General features: G+C 43.5%; 1 protein-coding gene across 2 annotated transcripts in view; it reads left to right on the top strand.

Annotated features, from left to right (window-relative positions):
• Positions 1–20,959, top strand: part of GPR137B (G protein-coupled receptor 137B) — a 35,483-nt gene extending 14,524 nt beyond the window's left edge. Inside the window, exons 3-7 of one of the 2 annotated variants that reach the window (XM_006016353.3) lie at positions 4,178–4,400; positions 11,604–11,753; positions 13,558–13,686; positions 15,748–15,872; positions 19,769–20,959. In XM_006016353.3, coding sequence (XP_006016415.1) covers positions 4,178–4,400; positions 11,604–11,753; positions 13,558–13,686; positions 15,748–15,872; positions 19,769–19,880 — 739 coding nt within the window. In that variant the 3' untranslated portion in view covers positions 19,881–20,959. The remainder of the gene's footprint in view (positions 1–4,177; positions 4,401–11,603; positions 11,754–13,557; positions 13,687–15,747; positions 15,873–19,768) is intronic. The other variant, XM_025213515.1, reaches the window with a different exon arrangement.
• Positions 20,960–25,207: the final 4,248 nt, after the last annotated feature.

The following is a 25,207-nucleotide window of genomic DNA, read 5'->3' on the forward strand; positions in this document are numbered from 1 at the left end:
ATGGGGTCACCTTGGCCCAGGCTACACAACCTCGGACAGAACCGGGCCGGCTCCTGCTGTCACCTGCAGCTTGTGGCACTGCAGGCAGAAGCCGCATCCCCTCGGGCCCAGCCGGGTCCTACCTCCATGTGCCACGCATGCTGTCGGGCCAGGCTGGCACCATGTGCAGCTGCTGGTCTGAGGCGGCCCCATGCCTCTGGGGGTCTTTGCCAGGAGTGGGCATGAGTGCCCCGATGGCTGCTGCTGCTGGAGCAGCAGGGGAAGGGGGCAGGCAAAGAGATGCTTTGGCCAGGTGCTAGAGCATCTCTTTGGAGGACCCATCCTCCAGTTGCCTCCTAGAGTGTGCCCTTTGCCACTTTTTCCCAGTGTGGGCGTTTTTTTTTTTTTGATACCAGGATTTCCTGGTAATAAAATTAGTGCCCACACTGCAAATATGTAGTGCAGGGAAATTTTTCATTCCTAGTGTGCCTCTTGTGGCATCTCAAGCTGCTTTGAGATGCCACAACAGGCACTTGCTCGCTTGTCTGGATGTGGCCATAATATTTTATAAAGCTACAAGTAACCCAGATGTGATATACAATAGATAACAACTATGTAAATGGGCAATGGTAAGAGTGAGGAGTGACCCTGGGTTTACACAGATCAAGAACTTACCGTTTCAAGATATTGAAAAAATCAATTATTCCTTCCCTTCAGAGATCATAAATCTAAAGAAAACATTCCTTGATGCACTAATAGAATTACTCACCATAGCAAATGGATTCACTGGTAGGTCTGTGCCAGGCTAGGCTGATAATGGAACAGCCAAACCAAGCTTAGGATTTTATTTTAATCATGGTGCTTGGGCCAACCTCAATTCACTATGAGCTAAGACTGAGTTGCAAGGAAGCCTCAGCTAATTTATGGTTTCTGGTGGAAGCCTCACATGAAATTTGATAGGTTGCCATGATTTCCCCTTTAAAGCAGGGAAACCATGGTGGTTTTGCCAAATTTTGCTCCAAAGCTCCAACCAAAAGTTAACGGATGTATCCCTTAATGGAAACAGAAGCAGCAGAAAACATCTGCACATACCTCTTGAAGCATAGCCACAGCAAATCTTGCATAGGTCTTTCCACATGCTATCCAAGCACAGCCTTCAGGAAGAGGGATACAGACAGTAGTACACAAGGAGTGGATTCTAGGTCACAGGGTACTTCAATTCAATTGCTGAATAATTCAGAAACGGTCCTGCAGTTGTGCATGTGAATGGAAGACAGTCATAGTCATGTTGCTTATGGAATTTCTGCTTTATCTTGCAATCTGAATGTAGGATTAGCCATGGGAATCAGGGGTTGGACTGGACTTGTGTGCAGCAGTAGGATGTGGTAACACCTCTATGCTGTCTTCTTACTGTCCAGAGAACAAGTTTTCATTTTTAAAATGGCAAATCTGTAGCTGTTATGGTTGCTGGGACTGCTCCACAAACATAAACTAAAGGTAAGGACTACCTGTCTCCAGTGGCAGAACCTGAAACAATAGCTGTGAGCTGTGAGGCCCACCCCATACATTTATATGTGTAATTCAGATGGCCAGTGACAAACTGCTAAAACAATTAACTATTTCTTTGCTTAAATTAAGAAAGGAGAGGGAAGATCATATTATAAATTGCTTCACAATCTACTTAATATGACTACTCATCTTGGTACCAGGAGCATATTGACTGGGGAATATAAGTGATGTGTAAGTGCTGACATTGAGGCAGGGCACAGCTTCATGTCGCCACCGCAGTTGGGGGACACGAGTCCATGCTGCCAAGCCCACTGATGCGGGCATTGGGTCTGGCTGTTGGGGCAGAAATCATGCCGCCACCACGACCCCCACTGCTGCTGGGTCCTGGCTCTGGCCAGGCTGCAGCCCTGTGCCCCAAGCCCCACTATTGGTGCAGAAATCTGAGGGGCCATGTGCCTTTCCATATCCACCCACCTCCATTCCCAGTGTTTGGGAATACGCTAACACTTTCTTTCTGTCCCTCATTGAGAAGGAGATTTAACAGAGCCCAGTACAACATCTGAGCCACTTCGGGGAGCTAAGATCAAGGTATCAAGCAGGATCTACAAGTCTCACTACAGCATGAGACCTGTGCTGAATGAGTTGGTCTTAGAGACCTGGGACTGCATGATCATGATACCATAAATGGATTCTCAAGTGGGCAGAGCTTAAAAGACAATCCATACCTCTCTCTTCCAACCTGAGCCCTGATGAGAGTGCTTTTCTAAGCTGAGATAGGAGAGCAGAATACTGCATGTTATGGGTCATGAAGTGAGCAGTGGGAAGGGAGGAAAAGAGAGAGAAATATTCATTAAAGCCTCTTGGGAAATTAGCAAACTATAAGAGACAATATTACACTAGGACAAGGAGCCTAATTCTTCGCAGCTATCAGTCAGTCTATGGGAAAGGTAGAAGCTGCCAGACCATGATGCCCTTTGACATGATAGCAGGGGCGTGAAGCAGCTGCTTCAGAACATCTTACCCTTCTGCCACAGCTGAAAATGTCCTCTCCTTACAGAGTTACAGTGAGCACTATCTTCCTTCTGAGAGATAATTTCCATCATCTTTGAGGAAGAGATAGTCACTGTTTGATGTAACCAGAAAGACTAGGGTTGAATCATACACATAAAGCATATGCACAAAGGATTTTTTTTCTTCAGTTCCCACTGTCCCATATTAAAAGGGTTACACCAGAGATTAGGGGGCAAGCACCCTTTCTTTTCCAGTTACCAGCAAAGGGAGGCCTCATTGCTCTTGAAAATGAGCTAACAGCACTCTCAATTTACAGTATGAGTCATAAAATATAGACTTGGGGTAAAGGCTGGTAATATTTTTCACTGCTGTGTAGACTGGTAAACATTTTTTTTTAAGGTGAACTTTGATTTCCCAAAAGATAACCTGGATGTTTATTACAACCCAAATCCAAATTCAGACTTCCAACAGACCGGGAGGGTCATGGCTCCATGCCCTTTCCCCATTGACTTTGTTTTGTAAACATTATCAGATGGGGCTTCAATCAGCTGTGATGATGAAACAACCAAACAATAAGGCTGGGTCTTATTGCTTATTTATGGAGCCAGATCTTGGCCTTGGCTCTACTGTTGCACATGGGAACAAAGTAGCATAAGGAGCCATTTAACTCCTCAGCATATGGTACCTATACAACAGGTAACGCTACAGGAGGCAGGACAAAGACAGGGTGGAGCTCAGCTACTAGTAAGCTACAATCCCTTCTCCCACACAGATGGGGCAGAGAGGGCAGTTGAGTCACATTTCTGTCTCTCCTCTGCTGTTGAGGCAGCACAAGTACGTACTGCCATCTACCTAGTGCACGCCTGCAAGGTGCCAATCCAGGAACGAGTTTTTATGTCTCAAATTCTGAACATTCCCTCCAAGAACTTGTAAGTGACTAAGTTCTTTGGGGAAGAGAAAAAGGAGGTGGAAACGAAGTGTCAAGTGATTTTCAGAATATAATGAGTGCTGCCTAACTGGATATAAAATACGTGTGACAAACTAGTAGCCAGGGGTAATCCTCATGGCAGTGACTAGGTACAAGGCCTAGAACTGTTTGCATTATTCAGAGCTGGCTGTTGATCAGAGGGGTTGGGGGCCAGTTTGCTGTGCAGAGCACAGGCAACTACATGTTTGTTTTAAATGGGTTTAGAAGGCACACATGCACTACATTTGTCACATGCTTTTCTCATGAGTGTGTTAAGACTCTCAGTCTTCCATGTCACTCCTTACAAATAATGCACAGGGGGTTCTTTCCTGTCATAGGGTTAAGAAAGTTGTGAACTGAGCCATAATCATCCTCCAGGTAGGGTGGCCATCATAGAGGACAGTCCGGTTGTCCTCTATCCTCTATTGATACGAAACCAGAGGCCTTTATGTCCTCTTTTGAAGAGACAAATAGAGGACATAAAGGTGTTGGGTTTCGTATCAATAGAGGACAGAGTAGCAGAAAACTGGAATGTCCTCTATGATGGCCACCCTACCTCCAGGCCATATAGAGCATTTATGCAGCTGGTCTCTGTCACCTGTGACAGACTTGACGGAGAGACTGCGTCTTCCTTTGTTCTGCACGCGGCTTCAGATGCATTGCTGACACTTGCTAAATGATATTTCTCAAACCCTGTTCTCCTCTCCACAGGTTACCTCTCTATCTGGTTTCTCTCTTCATCAGTCTCCTCTTCCTCTTGGTGAATCTAACGTGCGCTGTGCTGGTGAGAACAGAGAATTCGGAGAGGAAAGTCATCGTCTCGGTCCGTGTGGCAATTAACGACACATTGTTTGTGTTGTGTGCCATCTCACTCTCTGTCTGTTTGTATAAGATTTCCAAGATGTCTTTAGCCAACATTTATTTGGAATCCAAGGTAAAGTAGACTTCCAAGTTCATTTCAAGACTACTTTTAGCTAAAATAAACAATTTAGTGGAAAACGCTTCAGGTTTAGAAGTCTTTGGATTCCCCAGAAGCCAGCAACTTCTGCTTCAGTCTTTTATTCCATGCAGTTACCAATGTGCCTTCTGCTCTGTATTAATACTAAAAGACTCCCTAGCACTTTGCCATAAGAGCAGGAGTTTGAAGGAGCTGACATTGGTGGACTTTATCCCAGATGTTTGTCAGCTGATTCCTGCCTCCACTTCAGAAAAAGATATATTTCAGTACTGCTATATGTAGCTAGTTTGGCTTTTGGGGCCTTCATCCAAACAAATTATTATTTTAAGTCTTTAAGGTAATGGCATATGTGTAAAAATAAATAGTAATGTATGAATGTCATTTCATAAATGAGCATGCCTCTCTGTTGGTAACTGAGAATGGGTCTTAACTACATAAACTTTATGAACAGAACCCAGAAGAAACAGAGATTCTCTTTCAATATTCTGCAGTATATACATGTATATATTTTAAATACTTCAGTATGTTAACAATTTGGAAATATGTTAAAGTAGAAAATGTCCTAGCTGATGTAACTCCAAAGACAGCAGGTATTTTACACAAAAGTCAATGTAGGGTTTTGTGCCTTATTTATAAATAATGAAAGAATGTGTTTCCCAAGATTTTTGAGCTTTCTGCTTTGCATTAAATGTAAGTCTTAAATTGACTGAAGTATAATAAAATGACTAGTAAAATGACATCCTTCTCACCATGAGAAGACTGTAACATTTGAAAACTCAATTATTGACAAAAAAATCCTAGAAGAAAAGTATTCCCTTTATTTCTCTATTTTTCCATTTAATGAAATCCAGCCACACTGCATCAGCTGAAAGCTAGTTACTGATTGGTAGACTTAAAAATGCAGCTTTGATTTTACTCCCTGGCCTCCCCCCACCCTCCTACCCCAACTCCGTCATTTGGTGATCAAAAGGCATTATTTTTATTAGTAATTGAGTTTATGTATTTCACATAAATGGCAAAACTAAAAGATTCTGTAATGAAGTATTGTTTACCACGTGGGGGCTCTGGTAGAATCTTCTATTCCATCTCTTCCTCCTGATGCTATGCTGATCTATTTTACTTCAGACCACTATGAGCAGAGAACGGCTCCCCTGAAATTAATAAGACAGAACATGCACACTTGGGGCCTTGTTTCATGGGACACTTACTATGTGTTAAATCCATGCAGTATTCACATTAGAACATTTTCTGACCAGTTGATGGTAATTTTTACAATGGTGCTGGGACAAACAATCAGCTGATTGTCAGTCCTGCCCCCCAGAGCCCCCGGGGCTGCAGGCACCCAGCTTTCAACTTAATCCTGAAGGAACCTGACAAGTAAAAGATCCAGGATCCTTCCTTCTGACATGTGTGGCTTTCTTCATCCCACCTGGAGACTTGGCATAACAAAGGGGTCCCTGGATGATGTTACGGCTGGGTGAGGATCACAGATTGCTCCCATTATTTTTGTGGACCAGTCTGGCAATAGCTGAACACACTTTACTTATTGCAATCTGGAGATACTCCTCATGTGAAAAGTCATAACTTGGATATTATGTGAGTGCACTTTGCACCTGTTTTACTGCTTGAACACATGGTTTCTCATATTGTAAGTGTATTTAACACCTGCCAGGTGTAGTGTGAGACATGGCTCTTGTTTATGCTTTGAATGTAGAGCTAGTAATGAACTAGTACTTATTTTCTTATTGAACTCCAATGGGAGTTTTGCTAATGTTGCAATGAAAATTGGGAAATCTGCCCATAAGGCAGAAAACCCATGCATAGGACAGAGTCCGACTCTATGGAGGGTCTTTGCAGGAAAGAAGCTGAGCATACATGACTAGAAGCCCTGTCACTGTCAGGGGGATGAGGGGGACGGGGTATCTCTTCATTATTTTGATGCAGACATGTAAAGAGCTACTGCAAATTGTAATAGTCTGTGTGGGATAAAGAAATCCTCCTACCTTATTTCTCCCTTCCCCATCCTGTATCTTTCTAGCCTCTGTCCTATCTGGTAGGTTGGAACGTGGCCAAGAGGATTTGGTCCACAGGGAACAAAGGACATTTTTATTTGTTCAGCTAGAAGTTATCAAAGACACATCATATTTAAATATCGTGTTGCACCAGCCCTTTGCCTCCCCCCATGTCAAAAGAAATTTAAAAAAAAGACTGTAGCAGTGTGGGGAAACCCACATGGAAAATACCAGACACCTTCTGCTTCTTGAAAGCAGAGAACTGAGTAAGGATACGCTCACAGCAGCTCCCGTCAGCAGCCTTCCTCTCCATTTCCATGACAACATAGTAGATTTGCCAACATGGAGCAAGAAGGGAGAAGTGTCTAATATAACTGTTTCCTCTGTATAGCATTTCCCATCTGCTAGTAAGACCACAGTTTTCACTGCTACGTATTGTGTTTCTGGTTTCAGTTCCCTTATATGCCCAAGCTCAGAAAACTACAAACATAGGTCAGGCCGGCCAACATATTAAGCTCCTGTTCAAAGTGGCATTTCTAGTACTATCTTCAGTATTTTAAATCAGGCTGTTCAATCAGGTAGAACTATACTATTGTACCCATACCTCCAGGAAGCATTGATTGATGAGCTTAACACATCATCTGAGACAAAGTCTTTAGTCATCTGGTTATTTTTTTAAACATGTTTATGGAATACCCTAGCTGAGAGGCTGTGCCAGGATGCCTGTCAATCAAAAGAAATGATTGTTGAAGGGGGATGACGCCTATATATTCTCTCAAGAACAGTTTTTCTTCCTCTGTTAATGGTTAGGTTTATATGCAATGTATTGAATGTGTTCAGCTTCTAAAACATTAATGAAAAAAGAAAGAATCAGCTAAGGTTTGCCTTTCCCCTCTCCAACACAGCTCACAGCCAGTTCTTGTCCTCACGGTTACTCATGGCTTTCTCATAGCTTACACAAAAGAGAAAGGTGAGCTGGGAATGGCAGGTGAGAACTAAAGTGTCTAGCAAGTGCTGAAGTAACCCAAGCACCCAAATCAGGCAGGCCAGACGCTGAGGAGACTATTGCTCCAGGTGCCTGGAACAACTGCAAAGTGGAGCACACCTGAAGAAAAATCCACAGTCAGACCACAATTTCCACCCTTCTTGAAGGAGGGAGAAAGGATCTCTATCCCGTGGATATGACAGTAAGCACCATAATATCAGTACAGTTAAATAACTGCATGCAACATCTCATGGTAACGCAGCCTGCCATAGCAATAGTTGTCTTCACTTTTTGTACAGCCTTCCCTGGAAAGGCTCCTTTCTGACAACTGGGTTATGAAGAGGTTAAAGCCCCTGCCCAATGTTTTGCAACTAGTCAGTGGCAAATTTGAGGGGAAGTGAAGTCAGAAAAGTCCCAGGACCATGGATCAGCAACATTTTTGGGGAGAGTGCTAAAAACACCTGCAACCTTGACTTGGAAGATGTTGGCGTGCCAGAGTTGGATGACAGGGAAGCCATGAGGGGCTCAATCCTTGTTGTGGCAGTGCAGCCCTGGCCCCTTCCCCACACTCTGCCCCAAGGAGCATGTGCCAAGCAAAATGCCTTTGTGTGCTGCATTTTGGCACTTGTGCTGGGCTGTTGCCCACCTCTGCCCTTGGCTATTTCGTGCTGCCTGCCCATGTAAAGAGAAAATAATAGAGCTGGTGTATAGTTGGTCTCAGCTATTAAAAGTCTCACGTTCCTTTACATTTCCTGGTAACTATAAGGGAGAAATGGCCTTCATACAGAAAAAAAAACCATGTAGAGAAAGGTTTTGTATTTTGTGGGACTGTTCTGGAGCATGACAGCATGGTAAAATAAGACAATAATTAAATAACTGTCTCCATGTTGTTCCATGCCTTTGATCTTACTACCAGTGCCCCCTAGAGAACTTGGAGTTAATGCTTTTTGTCCAAGGAGGCTCTCTCGTTTCCCCTACCCAGGGGCAGATCCAGAAGGGGTGCAGTGGCATGGCTGCACCCCCACTTGCAGATTGGTATGTGCTGCTGGAGCCTCTCACCTCTCCCCCCACCCTATCCCGCCCCCATCTCCTCCAGGCTCAGAGGCATGTCCCTTCCCCTTCCCTTCTTCCTTTCTCTACTGTCCTGGGGGTAGGGGACTCTTCAGAGCTGCTCCTGCCTACTTCAGCTGAGCTGTGCGGGGACTGAGCTCGCTTAGGGCAGTGACTGGGGCTGCAACTGCAGCTTCCCACGCCTGCTCCTGGGGAGACCAGGCAGTGTGGGGAAACCCAGTCCCTCTCATTGCTGCTGCTGTTGATCCCAGATAAGTCCAGTCCCCATACAGCCTGGCAGGAGCAGGCAGGAGTAGCTCTGAAGCATCCCACTGCTGGGATAGCAGGAAAAACAGCAGCAACTGGAGGAGGGAGGCATAAGAGGAAGGGAGGGAACATGCCTTTGAGCGCAGACAGGAAGGGAGTTTGCTTAGCCTCTCTGAGAACTTTAAAAAGTCCCCAGAGGCTCCTTCAGGGTGGTTCCCCTCCTCTCCCAACATGTGGGTTGGGAGGTGGAGGCTGGGAAGTGGGGCACAGCCATCCCTGTCATATGAGTGGCTGGTCCCAACCGCCCCCCACTTGCCAAATTCTGGATCTGCCCCTGCACCTACCACTGTAAGAGGTCCCATGATGAGAACAGCAGCTTCCCAGTACTCATGCTTTGGACCCATTTATAGTACTATACATTTCTGCTAAAGGAAAGAGGATGGTAGGGGGTGTCCCATGGGATGGAAATGAAGCATTTCACTTTCCCTAAGGGGCTGAATTATATTGCTGCTACTGATCCACACCACTCTGGTCCTAATTCTGTTTTCTTCATTTGCCACCAGGCCAACCATCAACTTTTGAGCCTTTTCCTTTGCATAGTGTCCTAGTGTGAATGTTTGCTTGATTTTCAGGGCTAGGGACAGACATTCAAAAAAGCCTGAGTCTGAATTGAATCAATCTTTGCAGGTTAGTGTAACCTGCCTAGATTGAATAAGTTTGCAACTGCACAGACATTCTCTCTGGACTGAACAATTGCAGGCTCATGCCTTCAGTGGCTCAGGCTAGAAGCCGGGGGGTGCTGGAGCAGCCCTCCCTCCCCTTCGACAGTGCTGAGCTGAGGGGAGGGAGGGGGTGTGGCCAGGTCCCAGCAGGATGCTTTGATTAAGGAGGGGTGTAAACCTTGACCCTGGCCTACACAGTCCCAGGCTTTTCCCTGCTTACTTCTCAATGGGTGGAATTGTTGTCAGCTGTCAGCCCCCAGCCCTTGGTGAAGGGGAAAGTGTGTGCAGTGTGCACACCCCATGAGGCAATGCGGGGGTGCAGTGCATGCATCTGTTGATGATACTGACCTTTTCAATCTACCTTTCCCTGCTTCTTCATACTGTCTGCAAACCTGACAGGTAAGGGAGCCAGCGGGGGGCTGATAACACAGCATTTATCAGCCCATCAACAAATCTTGCCTTTCCCATTAGTTCAAGCTCTTCTTAAGCAGCTTTTTCCAAGGAAGGAACGGAGGAACATTACCAGCTGACCTGTTGATTAGCTCCAAAAAGCCTGTCTCAGTGAAATTGGAGACACACATACACAGACACCTCTCAGCATTAGCTAGCATACCACATGCCTAGGGTCCATGGGGCTGGGGTCTGTGCTATGAGAGATTGGAGGGAGGAAGGGAGAGGGGAATCCCTGCTTGAGCAGCAAGCAGCAAAGGGAGGGGGGAGCCAGGCAGACCCTTCTGTGCCTGCAGTCTCTGCCAGAGCTCTAACTAGGGAGCAGAGGGGCATGGCCAGCCCTGTTCTCTGGAGCAGAGAGCACAGCACAGCTCAGGGCTGCAAAGCATCTGGGATGCTGGGGGACTCTAGTTTAACTTAAACCAGGAAAGGGTCTGGGACAGAAATTGCATAAACTGGTTTGACCCAAATCAGTTAAGTCTGATACTACATTCAGCCAGGATTATCTTAAATCAGTTTCAGCCATTTTGAAATGGGTGTATGTGCACTGAATTTATGTTCTGTTACAGGTTTAAACCAGTTTCTGATCACTTAAACCAGTTTATGTATAATGTCTGTCCCTAGCCCAGAAGAACACTGGAAAATTCTCCAAACCTTAGTCCTGCCTCATAGGCTCATTAATCACATCCTGTCTCAAATTAAGAACAAAAAGGTTGCATAGGGCCTCATAGGCCCTCAGGTCCAGTTCCCTGCATTCACAGGCAGTAAATTTTGTCCAAATCCTAAAAATTGTCCTCTTACACACCATGGCCATGACACACCTCATGGAAACAAAACTGAAAACATTTTACAGTATTCTACAACTATAAAGCATGAGAGACAAGGGCGCTCCACTGCCAGCCACAGTAGTGGCAGAGACATTACTAGGTTCACATCTGCTTAGATGACCCCAGGAAGAGGACTAGGCTTTGCACTGGAGAGGAAAGCAAAACTAATTCTTATTTATACAGGCATTGAGTCTGTCTCTGTGCTGAGTTTCTGAGGGTTCAGCACACAGTAGTTAGGTTACTTTCTCATTCCTGTAAGTGGGTCATGCCATCTCCTTTCTCTGAGTATTTCGAAGCCTCTCCAGATTCACAAAAACATTCCATGACCTAATTCCAACCTCCTGATGCCAAATCTACTTACTGCCCCCATGCTCACCCTACTCTTCCAGTCCTCTCTCCCACTTTACCCACCTCCCTGAGGCTGTATTGTTGACCCTGAACTAGAACGATCTGCAGGGCAGGATGTGCTGCACTTATAAAATGTGCTTGATCCAAATCTGTTACTAGGTATTCTGTACTTAATAATCAGTTCAATATCTGATACAGGATGTTCTCCCTATGATGTAGTCTTCCTGGCTATATAAGGATGGACTGGGTGATCTAGCAAATAGGTTTTCTTTCCTATCGCTAATCCTGAGGATGCTATTCCAAGTATTTAAAGATTAGCACTTTCTGCAGCTGTAGACAGAGTAACTGACCCTTCCCTCTAGTGTGTGGAAGTACCTCCCTCACATGGTAAGCCACTTACATTAAAAATTGCAGATTAAACCCCACAAAAGGCAGAGACTCCCAAAGACCATACAGACTGATCATCTTGCCAATATCAGACACACCAATATTAAAACATGTTTCACTCTCTCTTCTAGGGTTCATCTGTATGTCAAGTGACAAGTATAGGAGTGACCGTTATACTGCTTTATACCTCGCGAGCCTGTTACAACCTATTCATCTTATCTTTTTCTCAAACCAAGAAAGTCAATTCTTTTGATTATGATTGGTACAATGTATCAGATCAGGCAAGTATGAAGATTACAGCTAAGAAGGAAATGTTGCATGCTGCATACTGATTAACTACTGATAAGAAGCACTGTTGCACAATTAGTAATGCAAAAAAATCCTTTCAATTCATTTTTAAAATTCAGTGCTAAGTTGGTCTGTCCCAGAAACAGGAACCACAATCCTTAGTCATAAAACTATAGAGAAAAAATAATTTATTTATAGGAGAAAAAGCAGTCAAAAAAACACCAATCCACCTGCTTCCCCCACCTCCCCCTCCCAGCTCAGGCTGGGCAAACCCCAGGCATCAGCCCCCTTCCACTCCCTCATTCTCCTTCCTTCCTCAGAGAGCACCAGAGGTGGGGTGGGATGGGACTGGGATGGGCCTAACAGAAGTTACCTAAGGGGTTCCGCTTTGGAGCACCTTCATTTGAACCCTCATTGGCTGACAGTTAATTTGTCGTGCAATCAGCCTCTTTCAAAGCACTCTGTAGCCATGCACTTCTGTCACGACCCAGCTATAGAGTGCTTTCAGGGGACCGATTGCACGATAAATGTCACTTCTGTCAGTGTCCATTGTTTACATCACTTAAAGGTGAAGAGGATAACATTGAGGTTCCAGTGGATCTTTATCTATAGGGGTTGGCCTAAAAGTGAGGGCAACACAGTTCAGTGGATAGCCCTATATCCAAGCTGCTTTCCTGGTTCTTATGCTTCTCCTCAGCTGCCACAAGGACAGGAAGGCACTCACCTGCATAAAGGCCTATTGTTTCTGCCTGCCAGAGGCCTGGACCATTGCAGTACATGCTGCCTGCTATTGAAGCCCACTTGCAAGAGTGCATTACCTCCTCTGATGGTATCAGAATAGCCTGTGCCTTTAACTCTGGTGGTCCTTGCATTAGTTCCCAATGTGTCAGCCAAGAGGGCAGCCATCATGCTACCATAATACACTTGTAAAGCCTCTGGTGTTTTAGGAACTCAGAACTTATTAATAACCAGGCTAAATATTTAAAAATGACTAGTTGTATTGGGTATATTACCTCTTGGATGACCAGTTACAGCTGTCTTAAAGAGATCTGAGGTGGGGCACCCAAAAATCAGTCACTTCTGAAAGTTTAGGTCATCCTGTGTATTATGGTCCTGTCCAGGGAACCCAGATGAAGTCAATCCCTGCTTTTCTGAGGCGCTGTACAAGGACACAGTCCCATCTCAAGGACTGTATTGAATAGCAGCAGGAAGACTGGGAAGGAATTCAAAGATAACACAACAATTGCTTAGACTAACAGTGTGCATGGTTTGGTAATGTCAGATCTTTTAAATTTAAAAGCTGAAGAGTCAGCTGTGCCCCCAGAAGCTGTGCACTGCTTGGGCCCTACACTCCTCATCAATTACGAGAAATGACAAAGCTAGCTTCTCATTTTCTAATGCAGCTGTGTCACTTTCTCAGCAGTCTCAAAGCTTGGCAGGCAGGCACTGTGCTCAGGTCTTGGGTGGGGAGGGGCAAGAGGGGAAAGTCTTGGCGACAGCCTTGGGTGTGGAGGGGAGAGAGGGGAAATCAAGGAAGATAATCACGAAAAGGAAAAACAAAAAAGAGAGGCAAGTGAAAACTCTTCAACAAAATGCAGAGTTTGTTTCTTTCCAAATGGGTTATAATAATTAAGTACTGATAGCCAGGCTAAGTTGCTGCTTTTCTTTTTTAGGAAAAGCTAACTGTTTATATACAGTTCACTGTTAGCAAGCTCTGTCTTGTCATGGGTTCTAACAGTTTGTAACCTAACTTACATTCTCATTTCTAACCACAAGTCCTCTCTGGCTTTTCAACAGGCAGATCTCAAGTGTCAGCTGGGAGATGCTGGGTATGTCGTATTTGGAGTGATCCTTTTTGTCTGGGAGCTCCTGCCTACTTCTTTAGTTGTGTATTTTTTCCGTGTTCGAAATCCTACAAGAGACCTTGTGAGTAAAACCAGTTTGCATCTTTTGTAGGTACAGCTTTCAGAGTGCAATTTTATAGTTAACTTTTACTGCTCCCCATTTTTATTTCTCGTTTTCTAACTCTTCTCACTAAAAATAAAACAAACGTTCTTGAACGTCTAGCCTTACCACTTCCTCTTAAACAAGTCTTTGCCTTATGGGAGATTAGATAGCAAAGGAGTGTGGACACAGATTACAGACCCTTCCATTTCTGCAGCGTTAATGCAAATCCCGCTCAGTGGCATATATGAAATGGGTTTGATGATCTCAGCCTAATTCCCCTTGAAAAAGTTAACAAGTCTCAAAAAGCCACTACTACGCTTGGTGCTAGTTGACATCTTTGACTGCATATTAAGCAACATGTAAATGTCCATAAAATGATATGGTTGAGGATTATAAGAATACCTTGGACTTAAATAAGGAGAGTGCCTTAAATATTTTTTGCTGCCTGAAGGTCCCTCCATGTTGATCTGGGATATGTCAATATGTAGGTAAATAATTTTCACTACCGTTAGCTGGTATAGTTCCCATCCTATAAAAAAGAAGGGTTTAATCTCCAAGACTACTAAATTTTTTTTTTTTAATTAACAATCCTAACAGGTTAATTAAATCCCTTTTATCAGGCTATAAACTTCAGAGACAATGATACAACCAAGCTGAACAAAGTAGTAAGTCTCTATGCACTTTAACTTTAGAAGGATTTTTCACCCAGTCACTGGCTTTCTCCTAGAAAATTGTCCTGGCCCTGTTCCTTAGAGTTAGCTGTGTTAGATCTCGATAATCCTGGACTTTGTGCTGCAAAGCAATTAGCATTGCACAAAAAATGCACTGATTAGTAGGTGGACCCAGTGATGCTGTTCTTTTAATGTTAAAATATTAATTGAAGCTTATTTTATTTATTGGTAAAGGGAAAGATATTTTTGTTTCAATCCTACATTTAGGATTATATGAAACAGATTCACAAAAGCCCCCTGGTTCAGATACGAGGGAACACATGTCCTTCATACATGGCGATATAGGGTCTGACCTGTGATCCCACTACTCATAGGAAGTCACGCTGAAGTTAAACATTACACAAGATGGACTATACACTCTTAATAAAGATCAGAAGAACACCATAGCAGCCAACACATTAGCTACCCTTTTAAAGGCTTGTCTAAATAATGCTGGTCCTACCACTTGAGAAGTTTGCTAAGGGTGGAGCTAGGATGAGCTAGTTAATTCTTATTTGGACAAGCCTGTGGCTTCAGCTTATTTTGTTTTGCAGTTCAACATTTAACTAGATACCACAGTTTTGTTTTGGGTAGGAAAAAAAACCAGACCGTGCTGATGGATGTACTCTTGAGCAGAAAACCAAAAAAAGCAAGTGTGTTAAAACAGGCAGGCTCATTAAAGCTAAACCTATAAATTCTCAGTATCAAAGTCAACAAAAGTCTTATTCCCAGATTCTTCAGCAGAGCAACAATATGAGCTTTCATGCATGTTTGTCACAAGAGGGGGAGATATAGTTAGCTGTGTTAGTCTGAAGAAGGAGTCCAAGGATTCCCATAGGATTGTATTCTAATATATAACTACATATTGCAGTTGCTTACCTTCTAGAAAGAGAGATTACAAGCTAGATGATTATCTGCTAAGGGTGAAGTTAAAACCAAATGTGTCTGTTAGTTCAGAAGATCTAGAAAACAACTCAGATTTAGTGAAATACCAACTTGTTGTTCTGCTTTTCAGATTTAACAAAGGTTTTAATTAAGTAGAAATATCCTAGGGAGATTTGTTATGTTTTGCTTCTCCCAACATGTTTCTCTCCAAAATGGAACACTAGAAAATGGTGGTTTTGTGCAGTGTCAGACATTGTTCAAAAATAAAAGCTATGTGTTCAGTTTTGTCAGGGCACAACTCTTGATTTGCCATCTACATTGTTAATTGCCAATGGAGAGTAAGTACAGTACTTTCCCCAACATTCAAAGGACTACCAACAAGCAAATGTCCAGGAACTAAGTGATGGGGCTACTGCTGTTACTAACTAAGGGTTTCTTCCCCCAGACAAACCCTGGAATGGTCCCAAGCCATGGATTCAGCCCAAGATCCTACTTCTTTGACAACCCTCGTAGATATGACAGTGATGATGATTTGGCCTGGCACATTTCACCACAAGGCGTACAGAGCAGGTGAGGAGAAGAGTGAACAGTTCAATTTTTGCTATGGATATGGCTAGAGAAGAAAGGGATTGTTATCTGTCAGGCTATTGTAAAACATTATACTCATTTTGTTGTAACGCTCTCAACCAACTCACAATACTATCCTGAGGTCTTTGGAAAGGAGAAGGTACTGCCAGGGAACAACTCAGGTGAGTATGTGCACATAGGGCTACAGTAAAAGAGCGCCAAAATGGCTGTATAGAAACACTGCGAGAACAGAATGAAGTTATTTTTAAGTTCTTAAAAACCATTAGATTGTAAAGGAGCATGCCAGCCTCCTAGAAGGCAGGACCTAAATCTCTCCTTTCAGTTTTGAGCTTGACCATTTAAGGACAGAAAATATAGAACTTGCACTTCATGTGCCATTAAGGATTTAAGCCTGAGAGCAAGATACATTGGGATAGGAAGCAACAAATAAACAAAGGTAAATCACTATTTGTTGTGGTGGGATGAAATGTGAAAGGGGGGCTTTGAGTACTGACTGTTCTGGTAGGATGGAGCCTTGAGGAGTAAAGTGCCAGGGTAAGTGGTGCTTGAGAGTTTATTAAATCAGACCCAGGAAGATAGACTGTATTGTGATACTTCAGCTCCCCACCAAATTGACTACATGAGGCAGGGGAAAGAAACAGGAGCACCTAAACTCTGGAGAGAAAAATAACTTCCTCATGGCCAGCTTTGTGTACTATGTCTGCAATTGAAGCAGATCATCACATACTAACCAAGGATGCCACCTCAGACAAAACAAAGTCAAATTCAATAACTTTCCCACTTGGATCACTTGTACCTTATTTTAACCAGTCTGCAAAGCATTTTTGTCACAAAGAAAAAGGCTACTCCCCACAGTAACAGAAGATCATAAATAATCTTGCCCAAGTAGATTGCTGGTTGGCTTTAGTGCTGTTTGGGAATCTAGCCCTGAATATTTGGGACTAAATTTACCAGAGGGACAGTGAGGCTTAAACTGATTCAGTTGCTTTCACTAGATTCAAAAACACGTATAACCGGAATGGAGGAGAAGAGAGAGCCTAAACCACTTAAGTGGCATTAGCTTTACCATGGTTTTGAAAAGTTGCACAGGTCTGATTTCCTAAATGTTTGAATCATATTTGAATCAAAGCTCAAACCCCTTGAGCTATTTAGCTTACGGCAGTTGTTTTCCCTGGGTTCAGAGGTTTTAAGAAAAATGATCAGAAGATTGTGATCAGATTCACATGAAAAGTTAGACACCACTACTCTTGTTGTAAATGTAGATGAAGAGATAAAAGAGGGTTTCCCACGTATAATTTATCACACAAGAAGACTCATTCATTAAAACCTGGAGTTCATTTGCAGATATAGCTATAATTAGAAGCAGTGGGTCTAATTCCTAGGGGACGTAAATTGATGTAGGGCCGTCTAGTCAGTCATCGATTTCTGTATGGAGTTATGATTGTTTCACCCATTGCTAAAGACAGCAGGCCATATTTTTATAGGTGTAAACCAAGAGCTCAGCCTATTCAGTATCAAGATACAATTCAGAGGTTGTGTCCACATGTTCATTCATGCGCCATAATTACGGTGCATTAAGTTTAGTAGCTGTAATAACAGGTACTAACTTGATGCGCCATAATCAGCACTACTGACCATTAGTGAAGATGAATGCTTTTTGTGTGACGTTTAATGTGCATTGGATTAAAGCTACTGTGGCACATTAGCACGGTTTTGGTCAGCTGTGCTAATGAAAGTAGAATTAATTCAATGTGAAATAAGCATCTCATGCAGATGCGACCAGAGAGACGCATCTTGTATTGCTGGCAAAATACAGGTTCTTGTTCATTTGATATTCACTAATAAGTAGTCCCTTACCAATAAATAAATAAATAAAATCTGAGGAACAAGAACAAATTTTAAATGAAGGCTCAGTTGGTAACCAGTTCTCCCCATCAGTCCAGATCCAGTACTTGTAACTCATTTTTTCCAGGTAACACATGGTTGAATAGTATGAATACAGCAGTTTTTTCCTTACTGCAACCATTGACTTGCTAATCCTGTCTGTCCACAGTTATCACACTCTAGATTACAGCAGCTGTATGTTAGCTTGACACATGCTGACTTGTAGTATAGCAGACTTGAAGATCAGACACACAGTATAGTCTAAGAGGCCCTACTTCAAAAAAGTGGGAAGAAGAAGAAGAAGAGTCAGCCATATTGGTCATAGAGATACGGAATGCTAGCCAGAGAAAAAGGCAAACGCCTAAAACTGCCTACAGCTTGGCAGCCTGGGAGAGTTACCAACCAAGCATGAACTACCCTGGGCATTGATACAAGGTATATTTAGTACCAACAGTGCTATCTGGTTCCAAATTAAAGTGGGATAGGATTTCAGACAGGAAAAGAATACTAATTTTCTAGGATATAGCAATTATTGTCTAGTAGAGGCACACTGATAAAGATAGAATTGGCCATTACCGATGGCCAGTTATTAACCAGCCATATCAGCTGATACCTATCCGACAGCCAATATGCAGCCTGGCAGCTTAGAGAGCAGTGTCTGACCAATAAGTCTAGGGAGGGGAACTGACATGGGGGAGAGAAGTGGGGGCAGAAAGAGGCCCCCATGGTGAGGGAGGGAGTTGGGTTGGGTTGGGGCAGGGGCCAGAGTGGGGCATGGGATGGAGCCATGGGCGACTTGTGGGGGGGTGGAAGGGGACATGGCGGGGGAGTCAGTTCCCTGCTGCTGTGCGCACCCCCATGTGCCTCCCAGATTTGTATGTAGGGTAAGGGTGGGCTGCCCACTGTCGGTTTGAGGCTGGGGGCTGCACCAGCCTCTTTCTGGTAGGGGGGGCTAGGCCAGGGCTGCACTAGGGGTGGGTGAGGTGGGGTGGGTGGCAGCGCTGCGAGGGGAGGACTATGTGGTGGGCTACAGCCATGCCAAAATTTGCCATAACGCTCCTACAGCCCCCCTTCCCAGTGCCTCTGCCTCCTGCATTGCCCTCACCCACCCCAAGCACAGCCCTGGCTCAGCCCCCTTGCCAGAAAGAGGGAGGCACAGGCCCTGGCCCCTAACCCGCAGCAGCCAGCCCATCTTTGCCATGCACACAAATCCGGGGGCACGTATCCCCCTTGCCTCCCCCAGGGGTGCACACAGAGGCAGGGAGCTGCCCCTCCTCCCTGGACTAGCCACCCGTGGCTCTGTCCCATGCCTCACCTCACCCCGGCTGTGCAACACCTGCCCATCCCCACTCCCTCCCTCACTGTGGGGGCCTCAATCTGCCCGCCAATGCACCTTCCTTACCCCTCTCCCCTCCCCCCATAGACTTACTGGCCGGATGTTGGTCTCCAAGCTGTCAGATTGTGTTCATGGCCACATGCATGCTGTGTCTGGTCATGCAAATGGCATATACTGGTGACGTTATTGGCCACATCGGCCAAGAAAAGCCAATTGCCAATTGAGTCAATTTTCCTTTTATCAGTGCCGATATGATATGGACCATTATATTGGTGCACCTCTATTGTCTAGCAATAAGATACCAATGATCCAAAACTCCAGTTTGGGCAAGGAGACCTGTAAGGTGGGGTGGAGTGGAGGGGAGGGGAGTAGTGGGCAACTTTGGTTGCTAATTAACTGGACAGGATTTGAACTGGTGGCCTCTCAAATTCATGGCTATTCCCTTAGCCCATGAGGCAGATTTAAAAAATGAATGAATAGCTAAATGAGTTGTAAATAATAGCTAAATGTTTGTTGTAGAGTGAAGTAACATCCTCTAGCTAAAGTATCTCTACAATTTGTGTAAAATGAAATTATATTCCATCCCCGACATTTAATTATTTGACAAGCTGAGAGAATTAAACCATCAGTCATTGATTCTTCTGTTTTGTTTTTTTAGCTTCTCTCCAGAAGCCTATGATTGGGGACATCAGAGCAATAGCTTCATGGCTTACGTAGGGTCACTGCAGCAAGATTCAACATTGGACACAGATCGACCAAGCCCTTTGTAGCTTCAGTCAACTACAGCATTCTAGGATATTCCACATGAAAAAACCCAAAAACATGAAGCATAGCAATTGTTCTTCAACTGTGGGTTTTTAGAACACTGTTCCTGGACATGACTGCCACAGGCTTTCCATAGTTCAAGAAGTAGACAGGTAGTGGTTTAGCTTTGTGAAACCACATTTTAGTTAATACCTTGCTTTAAGTCCTGCTAGTTTTGACTCTGATCCCACAAAGGTTTCCAAATGTGCTTAACTTGATGTATGTGAAGAGCTCCATTGCAGGACAAGAGCCTTAGTGGGCATAATTTAATCATTTTCTGTAATTTAAAAAGATAGACTTTTGTGCAACTTAAATGATGCCAGAGTATACACATTCTTTTCTGAGCAATTTTACACAGTGTATATGAAGTTCTTTGTAAGTATATTTCACTTTATCAAACATGCTGTACAATACATACAGGAGAGATGCCTAAACTGCATGAGACAATTGACATTCAACCTTAATCACACAACCTTAGAGCCCTGAAAGTGTCACTCCCAGTTTAAATGACAATAGTTTTCAAGTTACTACATTGTTGTATCAACATTTTGCTCTTCAATTCACAACATTTAGTACTGGAATATGTGGCAAGTAAAATGTTCACAAGGCTGACAGAAGCTGTTACACTGATGATTGTGGTCGGGTAGATTGTCTTCCTCTGAAGAGATACGTTTTGGTTCACATTTCCTCAGCACCTGCTGGAATAATCCTGAAATAGGAAGGACTGCTTCTGCAAAAGTGGCAGCAAACTCAGCTGAAAGCTCCCATTGGTCAGACCCTGCTGTCTGACAGATGTAGCACTTTAGACAAACTAAAATGTATAAGTACCCTTGAAACAATAAATTACATTCTTATTGTCTCCAGTGAATAGCCAGCCTGGCTACTTTTTAATTTAATTTTTTTAAAGGTATCTCATCTAAAAAATGATCCGTATCAGTCTACTACCTACACAGATGTGGATTTGTAACTCTCCTTCAGCTTCCGGCATAGGGAGTAAGAAAGGAATTAAGATAAGCCTACTTCAAATAAAAAATAGTAAAACTGTTACCAGTCTCAGACTATCATATGGCAAAGAACACAAAAGGGATCTTGCTTGTAGAACGCGTTTTGAGTTGTCAGAAGGTTTTGTAGAAAACGACAGCTGCCAGAGAAGTGAAAGGCTCAACATGCAGAGGTCATTGCTACAGGCTAGAAGACCACTTATAAAAAGTAATTAGTGCCTTAGGGTAACTGCAGTTCATCTAAGGTTCTGTACTTACTGTGCTTACATTCAAGTTTGGAGTGTTGTTGCCAGTCCCCACCTGCTAGGGACATACCTGTGTGCTTCCTCCCAAGAGGTGGCAGAAAGGAAAGAGCAGGGCCAATGCTCTCTGTGTCCCTTAGACTTTTCAGAGTGCAAGAAGTAGGAGAGTCAGTGACAACAGGGATGGAAAGATGGGTGGGAAGGAGGGTGGTGCAGGACACATGCTGACAATGCATCTCAAAAGCGACTTTGAGTAAGTAACCATTATTTATTCTATGCATCCTTATCTGTGTCTTTCACTCGCAGTGGCTGCAAAGCAGCAACTAGTTGTAAAGAAGCTGGGTGCTTGCAGTGTGCCTGAGTGGAGACTAAAGCAGCTGTGCAGAAACAGGCATCCATTCTATATGCTCCTAGCAGCAAAGAGTGGCTTGCAAATAAATGCAAACCAATTCCCAGACAACTACGATTACATTTCAAAGAGGGGAACATGCCCAAAAGTCACAGAATCTAAGGTACTATGGAGCAAGCTGCAATCTGACCAGAATGTTATTCTTTAGCTAGCTGACAATATAGCTTAACAAAATCTGAGATCTGTTCTGCCTTCAAAAAGGCAAACCATAACCCTGGACAGAACCCAGATGACTTCTTTTACCCAAGTAGAATGAAAAGGCTCCAGCTACATTTAAAGTGTGGTGTCCCACCTTCTCTTGGCTGCAGTGTGGCTTAGGGAAGAGCACAAATGAGTCTTGAGGAGCAAGTCTGGATGGGCCCAAGGTAAGCATAGCCTTGTTTCTGCAAAAGAGAAAAGGCCTGCTTTGATTGCTTGCAGTTCACCATGTTATAGTAAATGCAATGGTTCAGGGAATGAGAGAGGGGCAAGGTTTGTTTAGCAACTTTTCTTTTATTGGATCCTCTCCCAACTATACAGCTTTCCAAATGAACCTTGCTTCTCAAGTACTTCCTAATTTCTTGAGAGCTGATTGCCACCAAGATTTTCATGTTCATTGACAGTGTAAGACACACAGTCCTAAAATGAAGTGGGTGGGAATCTATCAGCTCAGTCAGGATCACTCACAAATCACAAGAGCAAGGGAAGTTTCAGGCCTAGGAGCCATATTTACAATGAGGTTGTGTGTTGTTGAGCTGTTATGAGAACGCTGTGACTTTTATTAGGGAGCAGCAAACCGAGACATCCACCAGGTGAACTTTCATGGAATTAACCTAAATTTATGTCCTTCTGCTAGTATAAGGAATGTAGTCTAACAACAGTGAGGATTCTCAATCATGGCAGAGAAATAATGGTGCTTTGGCAAGCCTTTTTCCCTGTGATGGCAGAAGTCTCTCTTGTAGGATCTTTCCTATTTTGAATATAAACCCTCCAGATTTCTCTGGAACAAATACTCTCAGTGTTAGCTAATGAGCCAAGCTGGGAAACAGAGAGGCTGCATCTGTATAGATGATCTATAGGGACCTACTTACTTAGCACTTTTGTGGAAACTGTGAAATCTGGAATTGTCCACAAAATCCAAAATAAAAATTAAATGCTGGCACCCCAGTGGGAGCCAGTGATCCTCACTGCAAGTGGGGTGGGGTGGCATGAAGATGCCCCCTCATCCTTCCTTCCCCCACTGGGGTCTCTCCACCAATCAGCGCAGGGGGGCAGAGAACCATAAAAAGCAGCCACCAGTTAAGATGGTGGTTGCCCTTTCATCCGTCCTTCTTCTTAGGGCCTCTCCACCAATCAGCACTGAGGGGGGGGGGGGGGGGGGGGCGGCCCCCCAACCCCCGAGGGCGGGGGGGGGGGGGGGGGGGGGGGGGCTCTCCACCAACCAGTGCCAAGGGGCAGGGCTGCTGTGAAATGCCCACATAGCAAGAAAGAGGCTGTGCAGTGGGATCACACTGTGCATCACATCCACACTTACAGGATTCCAGATTTCTCCTTTGTATCAATAAACACAATAACATGTTCCTCAATATGACATTTCCTTCAATTTTTATATATCCCAAAAATAGCAGTAATTTGTTCTCTGTGGGAGATCTCGGGGGATATAATTGAACATGATGGAAAAATATTTAGCTCTTAATGTTGGAAATTATTTCTGACGTGACATAAAAACCCATTAGCTGAATGAGCTCATTTTGTCTAGTTGATGAAGTATGTAAGAGACATTCTAATTTTTGTATTTCAATATATGATCTGCCCAAGTTAGACTGTAATAGCTAACCAGCTCCAGTGTGTTCAGGAGAAAACCACTGTGCGGTTTCCCAGTCTTGTCCATAAACCCTCTTAAGGCTAGATTGTTTTTAACACAGAAGAGAAGGATGTCAGCAATCACTTGGAGAATGCCTCAACATTTTCACTTGTCTGTCCTGATTAATCTTTGTGTATCATCATGATCTATCAAGCCCCCTCCTTTTTGTCTTTTATTGAAGTCCTTCCATGTTGTATGGCTTGTCCTGTGTTACACTGAGTTTTTGTTTTCAGGTATTCTAGGATGCAAGTGCTCCCTCTCACAAAATCCTCTCAAAACTAATAAGAGCCTCCATCTTAAAAAGAGTTAGGTTCCCCTCCAACATGACTAATTGGAAAGCTGCTCCAGAACCTCATTGCTGATACTTAGGAATCGTCTAATTTCTAGCCTAAATTCATTAAAGGATGGTTCATACCTGCTTGTTTCTGTAACACTGTCATTAATAGGGTTGGAAGGCATTTGAAGGGTCATCTAGTCCAACTTCTTGTACAAATGCAGAATGCACTATTCTAAATGATTCTTGTCAAGCTTATATAGCTGGTTCTTGAAAAACCTCCAATTTTTCCTTATTGGTTAGAACAAGAGCCAAAGGATACAACTAGAGAGTTATCATCAATTTCTTGAAACAAAAAGTTGTCCTCAACACATATTAAGCATTTACTGAACAGTTTAGGCTTTTCTTATTATTCTTCCAGCAATATCAGGTAAATTACAATCCCTTCTATCACTTCATTAGTTTGGCTATTTTTGTTATCTCCTTAAAAATACCTCATTCGGCTTCTTTCTGATTTGGTGGTCTATAGTAGACCCTGCCCCATTTTATCATAATTGATTTTTTTTCCCTTTTTATCTTCACCTAGATACATAGGCGACACATAGGGAGTACATGGGGGCGCACACTGCAGCCACCTGCAGAAGGTCCCCACTTGGCCTGCTCTTGCCACAACCACCTGCATTGCTGCCTGCAGGCAGTCACTGTGCCCCCCACACCTCAGGAGGCACGTGTCGCCTATGCCTAGATACACTTCATTCTGCTTCTGGGAATGAGCATACATATTCTGGACAAACAGAGCAGCACTACCTCTTTTTTGCTCCCCGAATCCTGCTTCCAGAACAATGTCTATTTCCCTTAAATGAAATAGTTTTTGCTAGTTCTCCTTCCCCATTATTCCTGTACACTCATCCTGCAATAGACTAGTACCTCTAGGTCTTTCTGCCCTTCAGTCACTTCTGCCCAATGAACTCCTAGCTTATCCCATAATTTATGGTTATTAGTTTTCAAGTGTGTAACCTTGCACTATTACTGAAATTCATCCTATTTCTACTACTGCAGTTCACAAGGTTATCCAGTTCTTTCTAGGATAGACCAATCCTCCTCCATACCAACAATGCCTTACAACTGTGTCTTATTAGCAAATTTAATCAGTGCATTCCTACTTTTTGTGCCAATGTCATTAAAGAAAATATTAAATAATCCAAAACCTGATACTGGTGAAACTCTTCAAAAAATCTTCCCCACATCTGAAACTCCCTCTTTCTCTACAAACTGTTGCCATCTTCCTTTTATACAGTTCTTTAGCCAGATTTAATTTTTCTACTCATCTCCATTTTCTCCATCTTACATTGTCATAACTTTTTCCATGTGGGACTGTATCAAAGGTTGTGCTGAAGTCCAGAGAGATAAGATCTTTCATTTTCTTTGCCTTGAAATCAGTTAACTTGGTTTGGTTAGGAATCTACTTTTGGTAAAATCCATTATCCCATTTTCCATTTAGACCCATGTCTTTATTTTTTCCTT

Source organism: Alligator sinensis, unplaced genomic scaffold (genome assembly GCF_000455745.1).
Source record: "Alligator sinensis unplaced genomic scaffold, ASM45574v1 scaffold93_2, whole genome shotgun sequence".
Classification (NCBI taxonomy): domain Eukaryota; kingdom Metazoa; phylum Chordata; order Crocodylia; family Alligatoridae; genus Alligator; species Alligator sinensis.